General features: G+C 50.9%; 1 protein-coding gene across 1 annotated transcript; it reads right to left on the minus strand.

Moving 5' to 3' along the window:
* Positions 1-60: 60 nt before the first annotated feature.
* On the minus strand, positions 61-8,876 carry LOC123389515. Its single transcript, XM_045071114.1, has 6 exons — positions 8,751-8,876; positions 8,269-8,592; positions 6,785-6,860; positions 5,328-5,446; positions 3,575-3,684; positions 61-2,491 (listed from the first exon to the last, which is right to left on the minus strand). The coding sequence occupies exons 1-6, from the start codon at positions 8,806-8,808 to the stop codon at positions 2,267-2,269; spliced, it is 912 nt and encodes a 303-aa protein (XP_044927049.1). The 5' UTR covers positions 8,809-8,876; the 3' UTR covers positions 61-2,266.
* Between the last annotated feature and the right edge of the window lie 278 nt (positions 8,877-9,154).

Raw genomic sequence — 9,154 nt, forward strand, 5'->3', positions numbered from 1 at the left:
GTAGCAGTTAGGAAAGACAAGACAAGCCAGATTCTTGACCCTTGGGAAGCTGAGTTGGGATTAGAATTTACATTAAGAACTTTTATTTCACCATGCCATCTGGGTGACAAATGAGAGAAAGGAGAAAACACAGATGATTGCATAAAAGGTTTTATGGGCCAGGCCTGGAGGGGGCAAACAGTAACTTCCAGAGCCCAGTCACTTGGCCACCTTTAACTGCAAGAAAGGCTGGACTGTAATCATCTAGCTATGTTCTCAGGAGGAAATAATTTGGGGAGCAACTACTGAACACTTGACTTTCAAGAGTCAAGACTTTGGGAAAAAGTTAACCTGCCTGCACCTCAATTTCCCCTATCTTTAAAATGATAGGAGAGTACCTTCCTTCCAGGATGTTTGAGCCATTAATGTATGTAAAGGAATGTGGCCCATAAGAAGCACTCCATAGTTGTTGGCTTACTAGCCTTAATCATTGTGTCCCCAGGCCTGAGCAGTGGCTGGCAGTCAGCAGATCCCTACAAGTACCGTGTAATGACTATAACTCCAGGTTCTCTAGTCTGAGTAAATCCTTTGGGTTTGAACAGCTCAGGAGGAACCTGACCCCTGGGATGGCTCATAGTGCTGCAGCCAGGAAGCCTGAGTTGAAAAGACCATGGTGAATACGGGCTCCCTCAGTGGGAGTGTAGACTAAAATATAGACCAAGAGGCAGTATTAGGAGCCTAGAACCATTGAGGACCAGAGGTCAAAAAAGTCCACAGGTCAGTGCCAATGACCTTCTCAGAACAAGGCCAGGTAGGGTGGGAGGTCAGGGTGCAGTAGTTGCCCATTCTCTAGGAGTCAGATATAGGGAGTTGGAAGGGCAGAGCAGAGACCTGGAGGGCTAAAGTGATGCTCAGAGCATCCTGCTCTCCACCTCCTTCAACTTGGGGTTGTTCCTGAGTGTCCTCATGCAACCACAGACTGCGGATAGAACCACATCCTCGGCACAGGGAGCCTGGGATGTCCCAAGTGACAAGTGCTTAGCTTGCCTTCCTCCCTGAGGAAGACCTTTCCCTTGCACCCAGCCTGCCAAACCTCAGACTGCCCCCCACTCTTCACCTCTCCAACCCCTCTACCTTTCTGGCCGTAAAGCAGCCTGATCCTCAGGTCCCATCCTGTAGACAGGCTGACCTTTCACTGTAATTGAGGGCAAGCTGAAAGACAAAAAAACATTGACAAACAAGCTGCTTGAGCAAGAGGTGGTAAATTCCCTGTCCTTGGAGAGATTGAGGTAGACACTGCATGACTCACTGGGATTTTGCAGTTGGACTCACTGGCAGTTAGATTCGATGATCTTTAAATGTTATCCTTGAGAAGTGATGTATCAGCAGTCAAGCAATCTTTTCCATGACGTGGTAGGACCCCACCCTCTGCCCCCATGGCCTGGAGTTCCCACAGTTCAGAGTCACCCCTTGGGAGTGCCTAATAAAGAAGGGAGCTCTCTTCCCATAATAGCCCTGTGCAAGGGCACTGGGGCAAAACAGGAGGTAACCCTCAGCCTGCTGTCCTTGATGTGCAGTTTTGGAGAATACATGATAGCTTCTGTGGAAGGCAGAGGAACCCAGATCAGTTCTGGTGGAGCTGCAGGGGCCACCACAGGGAAGGAAATTCCCACGCCCCACCTTGAATGGCAAGGCCAAGGGTTAAGGAAGACCGCTGAGCAGCAGGCACTGCCCGTCCTGTCAGGGTCATTTGTGAGAATCAAAATCGGAAGGTCAGGAAGGAGAGGAGGAGCTGGGATGGAGAGATAGAACTTAGTGGCCCTCGGAAAGAGCTGGGCAGGGGCTGTCCTGAGGAGGTCACCAAAGAGGAACTTGCACAGCATGTCAGGATTTCATAGGCCCTGGTCAGGAAGGAAGTGAGGGTCACAGAGTGTGGAGAAGATTGGGTAACTTGGAGCACTGGTGTCCAGATCCTATTTAACTGGACTCTACTTCAGTATCCTTCCTCCCAGACCCTGGGGAAGGGAGCAGGCAGGTGTCTAGAAACCCCTTCTATAGGCCCCAGAGCCTTTCCATCACAGCCTTCACACTCAAAGCTTCTCCCCTTTGAATGATAATGACTTTCCTTTCCTCCTTCTTCCTCATTGCCCTTGTAGGAAGCGATGATCTTTTGCTGGTTTGGGACCATCTTTGCCATGCTGAAGTCCTCCCCCCACCCATCACTGGTAGAGCAGCCCTATGCCTCACAAGTACTTGCTAAGTGCTCACTGCTCAGTGAAGTCTATCCTTAGCTCTTGAGCTCCCTATCTGGGGCAGTTGACTTGGTGGGCTGGGGTCTGGTTCCAGGGATGCAGGCATATTCTACAGTCAGAAGGGGATCAGGCATGGGTTTCAGTTTGGGCTGAGTATTGACGTAGATGGAGTCCTCAGGGCCAAATTGATTCAGGTGGATAAGTGAGGCATAGCAGATGGCCCCAGTGTCCTCATCAGAACCCTTCTGTTGATCCGAGCCCTAGGAATCAAAGGAGACAGAACTTCAATGTACAGATCATAGCTGGGTGTGGTCCGTGGCCCCAGGGCTGCCCTGAGCTGGGTGGAGGATAGAGACAGTGATAAGGTGTGGAACAGAGTATGAACCCTGCAGAGCCTCTGGGAATGGCTAAAGGCAGCAAAGTCACCATCACTAAAGATGTTTAAGAATAGGCTAAGGAAGGGGTGCCTGGGTGGCTCAGTGGGTTAAAGCCTCTGCGTTTGGCTCAGGTCCTGATCTCAGGGTCTTGGGATCGAGCCCCGCATCGGGTTCTCTGCTTGGCGGGGAGCCTGCTTCCTCCTCTCTCTGCCTGTGTCTCTGCCTACTTGTAATCTCTGTCTGTCAAATAAATAAATAAAATCTTTGAAAAAAATGGGCTAAAGAAGACAACATAGGGTGTGACCCGTGGACCAACAGCATTGGCATCACCTAGCAGCTTGATAAAATCTCAGGCTCCACCTAAGCTCTAGGAAGGCAGTCTCTGGGGGTGGTGTCCAGGAAATTCTGTTTGCACAAGTTCTCCAGGAGTTTTTTATCCACACATGTTTGAAGAACACTGAGCTAGAAGAGCAATTGGTAGGGATGTCATTTGTAGAGTTGATCCCAGCATTACAGAGGGTTGTACCAGATGACTTTAAATCCTCCCAATCCTGCAATTCTGTGATTTCAAGAGTTTTAGATCTTTAGACAAGACAGACCCAACAGCAATAGCCCAGTCCCCAGTTCCTGATGAGAGAGCACCTAGGGAGCTGTGATTTTACCATGTGACCCGCACCCCCCTAGCTGACTGGACTGGTGGCAGCCACGCCATGAGAGGGACCCCCTATTAACAGTTGACTCCTGTGGGGGTGAAGATCAAAAGCTGGGGAGTCAACTTCTCTTTCTCTCTAAGTGGTTTGAATTGGGAAGGATGCGGTCAAGGGTGCATGTAGATGAGGCAACAGGAGTGTGAGGAGTCACGAGTGAGCCCCAGTGCATAGTGAACAGAAACTACAAGTAAATACAACCTGGGAAGCTGGAAAACAACAACCACCACCAAACAAAAAACACTGACAAAAAAGATACCCAGGAAAGCTGAGATTGCCTCTGCCTTGGTGAGAGGTCCTTCCTATGCTCAGTGCCCGGTTCCTTCTGGACTGCGATGTTGTTATAGATGTGGTGGGATTTGTCCTCACCTGTGAAGGAAAGAGTCCAGTTTGGGGCAGGGATCTCTCCACAGGTCCCGTTCCTCTGGGAATGCAGGGGTGCCAGAGGTCCCCACTGGGCTGAGGGACCAGGGCTGGGTCTGGAAACCCCACCCTGCCCCAGGGGAGCTCACTAATGGCCAGCACACAGCATCCAGGGGTTAGACCTTGGTGCCAAGGGGCAAATCAGACTGGCCGCATGCAGCAAATCTGGATAAAACTGGTAAAGTTGAATCAATCTCAGTCACTGAAAGTTCCAAATTTAAAAATCCAATTAAGTATAATCTATTTTCTGGTGAAGTTATCTATAATGCCTTTCAAAATTTTGAACCAAGAACCACAATGAGAAACATTTTATCTTATTTCTACATAAATAAACACACAGACTCATACACACACACTCTCTCTCCTAAAATAAAAGTCCAATGAAAAAATATTTATCCTTCCAATGTGATATTTTGCTTTTCTATTTGAGTTTATGAAAATAGTATTGTGACCCACTAAGTTTACTTTACATAATTTGAAAAATATGTATATAAAATTTTACAACCCATTACTACATTAGGATTTTGATAGCTCGGAAAATTAAAGTCACTAAGGTTCAACATAGCGCTGGCCCACTTCCACATTTCAAAAAAGTTGTCACCACACACATCACTGGAGTATATGGTTAATAAATATGCAGTATGTGCTAAACAAACCAAACAACAAAAAAGAAGGCTGTAATCATCAAAAGGCACTAATCTGATAAGCCTTGCACAAAATGCTGGTGATTTTACATGTGATTAATGCTAAAAAAAAAAAACTTGCAACTTGAACATTAAAAAATCCTTTAATGGGGCACCTGGGTGGCTCAGTGGGTTAAAGCCTCTGCCTTCAGCTCAGGTCATGATCCCAGGGTCCTGGAATCAAGCCCGGCATCGGGCTCTCTGCTCAGAGGGGAGCCTGCTTCCCCCTCTCTCTGTCTCTGGCTGCCTCTCTGCCCACTTGTGCTCTCTGTCAAATAAATAAATAAAATCTTTTTTTAAAAAATCCTTTAATGCTTTTAGGAAGACAAAATTTTAAAACAATAGTGACAATTAAAAAAAAATACTCTTGTGGTGCCTCGGTAGCTCAGTCAGTTAAGCATTTGCTTTTGGCTCAGATGGTGATCCCGGGGTCCTGGGATTGAGACCTGCATCAGACTCCCTGCTCAGCAGGGAGCCTGCTTCCCCCTCTGCCTGCTGCTCCCCCTGTTTGTGTACTCGCTCTCACTATCTCTCTTTCTGTCAAATAAATAAATAAAATCTTAAAACACATATAAACACATAATAAAAAAGTTTTCCAGATAAATTTGTTTAAAAATCCTTATCTATAAGAAAAGGGCAAAATATACACTCCCCAATAGATTCTAGAATACCCAGTTTTTGGTGAATAAGGCTTGGAAGGGGCTGACCTTGAGCCTCTGAGGAGAATGACCCCACCTGCTGCTCTGACAAAGCAAGAGAACACAGCGATCCTGACCACTCACCACACAAGCCTCAGTTTCCCTGTTGGTAAAATGGGCATGAGAAACCCAGTCTTCAGGCTCGTGGGCATGGGAACATCATGGCTAAGCCCTCAGTGGTCTACTTGGAGCCAGCACTGGAGTTTACCTTTTGCAGCGCTTCTGCGGGCTTTCCTGAAGTACAGGATCATAAGGAGGATGAGCACCAGCACCAGCAGGACACCCAACGTAGAGCTGGGAACGATGAGCTGCCAGTTGCCCTGAGGGCTTTGGAATGACGAATGACCAGCCAGGTGAGGCAAATGGGAGCCAGTCTTCTGCCCAGAAGGCATCCCTCTGCCCACCTGGGTGATCGCGACTGAGCCTCCTGTTGAGCTGGCCATGGTCAAGGGCTCTTCCCCATAAGCCATGCATATCCAGCCATGTCCAGCCACGTCCAGCCACGTCTGGCCATGTCTGGCCACATCTGGGCTTGTTTCTTCCTCTGTGAAACGGGAATGCTTTCCTCCTTTTCCCTTTTCTGGCTGCTGTCCCCTAACTTGAACCTTGTTGCAGGGTCTGTACTCACCCCTCCCACATCTTGCTCTTAACTATTCTTGGTCCCAGTTCCTCACCCCTGCCCATGAGATGGGCTCAGCTGGTGCCCTGTGACCAACAGCGCTGTCACATAATAAATGCTTTTGAACAAGACCTGTCTTAGGTCAAAGGCAGAACACTAAGGTAGGCTTCCTTACACTGCAGCAGGCTCCCAGGGAAGGTGTCTGGGGTGACAAGGGTTGAAGCCCTAAGCCTGGGTGGCAGCTGCTGTAAGGACCCCCCTATGCTCCATGACCAGCACCATGCGGCTTCTGGGTATAGCGCCTTGAAGCAAGGAACCAGGGGTTTGTGAGAACCCTGAGCTCCCATCGCAGTGAGGGTGGGTGGGCAGAAGGCAGGGCAGGGTGGAGACCGGAAGAAAAACAGCTGTCGGGTCACTCCCGGGGGCTGGGGCCTAGAAACCATCAGGCAGGATGACAGAGGAAATCAGGCCATGGACTGTAGTAACTACAAAGTGCACCCTTTCCCGGGACCCTGGCAGCTTTGGGATAGAGATAGGCTGGAAGAGGGGAGAGGAAAATGAGGCAGCCCTGGTCACACGGCTGGCATTGAGTCAGACCCAATTCTACCTCATCTTCACAGCCCTCTGTACAGCGGTGGTTGCCAACTGGCGGTGCTTGTGTCTCCCAAGGCAAGCTTAGCAATACACGCTTGGATTTTGTTGTCGCAACTGGGCGATCCAGGGGGAGATTGGCACTGCTGCTACTAATGAGTAGGGGTCAGGGATGTTGCCAAATAGCCTATGGTGCACAGGACACCCCTCACACCAAATGTCAACATGCCAAAGGCAAGCAGGCACCTGCTATAACGTGAGGATGTCATTGGCCCCATTCTGCAGATGAGAAAACTGAGGTTTAAAGAGGCAAAGCAACCTGGTGCAAATGGTGTGACTCCCATTTCATCCCTTGAGAGCCAGATAGCGGTGGGGATGTGGCAGCTGGAGGGAATTTGCCACAGCTGGCCATGGGTAGGAGGACGTGGAGGGCAGGGAAGATGGGGACAGAGTACCTGTCAGTGACAGGGCTGGTGGCAGAAGTCCAGGCTGTGGTCCCACTGGTGTTCCTGGCAGTAGGCAGAATTGAAGCTGTAAGAGATGACAATGAGGGGAGCACTCCCATGTGTTTGCCCCACTTTTCAGGCTCCCCATCGTTAGTCCTTGGCCCTGGAAAAGAGGAGCCCATACAGGGCCCTGGGCCAGGTGAGGACTCTGAGAAGCACCACGCCTCATGCCCTGCACCAGGCCCTCTATGCGGGAGTTACTCTGTGTGGGATTTCCCTCTCAGTCAAGTGCTCCAGTGTGAGAGGCTTTAGGTTAGGATCACACTGTCACTAGTATATTGGATATACTACAGTCTCTTCCGTTTTCATTGTTCTTGACCATGTTACGCACTCTCAATCGAAAATGCGTCCCTCCCACCCCCCACCCCACTTCTGTCTCTTCTGGATCAATTCCTGCTCACTCATAAGGCCCAAGTGGTATCACCTCCTTTGGGAGAATCCATACCACTGCTTTCTCCAGCAACCTGGTCCCTCCCTTCACTGGGCCATCATCCAACATGCTTCCATTACACCACCTACCACCCACCAACTTAACCCTTCACTTCTGTGTCGGCCTTGGGTGCAGGGATCAGCAGGGGATGCTGTGGGCTCCTCCAGCACAGGATAGAGTCTCAAGGTGTTTGATTTCCCTTCCAGGGTGTAGCCCCTGCCGTACATGGAGTGGACAGTGAGCCATGGCTTGGGTGGTTGGTGATTGACCAAGCAGCTGACCAGGGTCCTCTGGGTGCCCAGCTCACCAGATGGCTGAGCAGGCTTGGCAGCTGGTCTGGGAAGATGCCATTCAAGCCCTGGCCATCACAGGGAAACACAGCGGGGGCTTTGTAAGTCTGAGATTTTTCAGGATAAACACCAGGGCCTCAGTCAAGACTATCACCCAGCTTCCCACCTGAGCCTTAAGGAGCCTTAAGGACCTGACGACCCTAAGGAGCAGGTCCAGGGTGAGGACACAGGCTCTCTGAGCCCTTGGCCACCACACCTCCCTGTCTCATCTCCAGAGTCCCGTGTCTGCCTCCCTAGTTGGCTCCTGTCTGTCCACATTTCTTAATCCACCCAGCCACCTGCAACTCAAGCACTACCCTTTGAGAGAAAGCTGGGGTTAGGGCCAAGAGTCGGGATGCCTGGGGATGGCCGAATCAGCCAGTCTTGCTCAAACCTGAGAAGGCTTTACAGTCATTACAAACCAGTGGAGGAGTCTTGTTCTTAACAACAAAAATGTTCAGAGAAATGCATGTGATGGGAAAGGAAGAACCACGGGAGCCAGCAGGTCTGAGTTCTGGTGCCTGATCTGCCCTTCACCAGAGGTGACTCTGGGCAAGGGGCAACCCATTTTGGGCTGTGAGAGCACTGAGACAACTATTTTGGAGTCCTTTCTAGCTCTAACATCTTGTGACTCAGGATGATTGAGAACCACACAAAGAAGGGAAAGGACTCACCCCGAGATACCACCAGATGGATGTTTCTGTGAAAAAATTTCCTGGAGGATTTGTAGATTCCACATGAATAAGATCCAGAGTCTTCTACCCTGAGCTTGGTCATGGTGACGATGAAGTAGCCCCGTCCGACTTTATCCTCAATGGAGTTTTGAGGCTTCCCCCAGAGTTGGGGTGAGGTGGCTAACAGGGTACAGGTACGTGATAAGTCCCACTTGCACCAGAATTTCACGGCTTCTGAGCCTTTCTGGGGCGGGTACAGGCACTTCACAGAGAAGGAGTCCCCTTCCAGGAGATGCAGCATCTCTGGCTTCTGTCCCCATGAGCCTGAAAGTACACTCTCACGTCAGGGAGCCACCCCTCAGACACGGTGGGGCTGGCAGGTGGGTGCCCCGGCCGTCCCTCTGCATGGCCCCTCTCATGGCCACCTCACCTGGCCATCTCCCTCCTCCTGCCCCTTTCCCTCCCTCAGCCCCCCTCATCACCTGAGGCCAGGAGCACCAGCAGGACAGGCGGCAGCAGGCATGTGGCCTCCCAGGCCATGGGCCCTCTTCTTGAGCTGGGGTGGGAGCAGGGAAGCCCTGAGGAGAGGGAGCCGGAGCTGGGGCGCAGGGGTGGGGATTTGGCCTAGCCACTCTCACTTGTCCAGGAAGAAGAGCTGAGGGAGCCCAAGTCCTCCAGGGGGCAGCGGGAGGCCTGGGAGTAGGAGAGGTCTTGGCCTGTAAGCAGGAGCCTCGTGCTGCAGGTGCGACATGTGTGCCGGCTCCAGTCTCAGAGCTGAGGCTCCAGGGGATTCTGAAGCTTCTGTCAGCTGACTCTTGCCCAGCCTCTTCCTCCTTGCTGCACTGGGGTTAGAATGTAGAAAGCTGTGAAAGTCCAGGAAGAAACT

The sequence above is a fragment of the Mustela putorius genome, unplaced genomic scaffold (genome assembly GCF_011764305.1).
Source record: "Mustela putorius furo isolate JIRA1106 unplaced genomic scaffold, ASM1176430v1.1 tig00003983_pilon_pilon_pilon, whole genome shotgun sequence".
In the NCBI taxonomy this organism is placed as follows: Eukaryota; Metazoa; Chordata; class Mammalia; order Carnivora; family Mustelidae; genus Mustela; species Mustela putorius.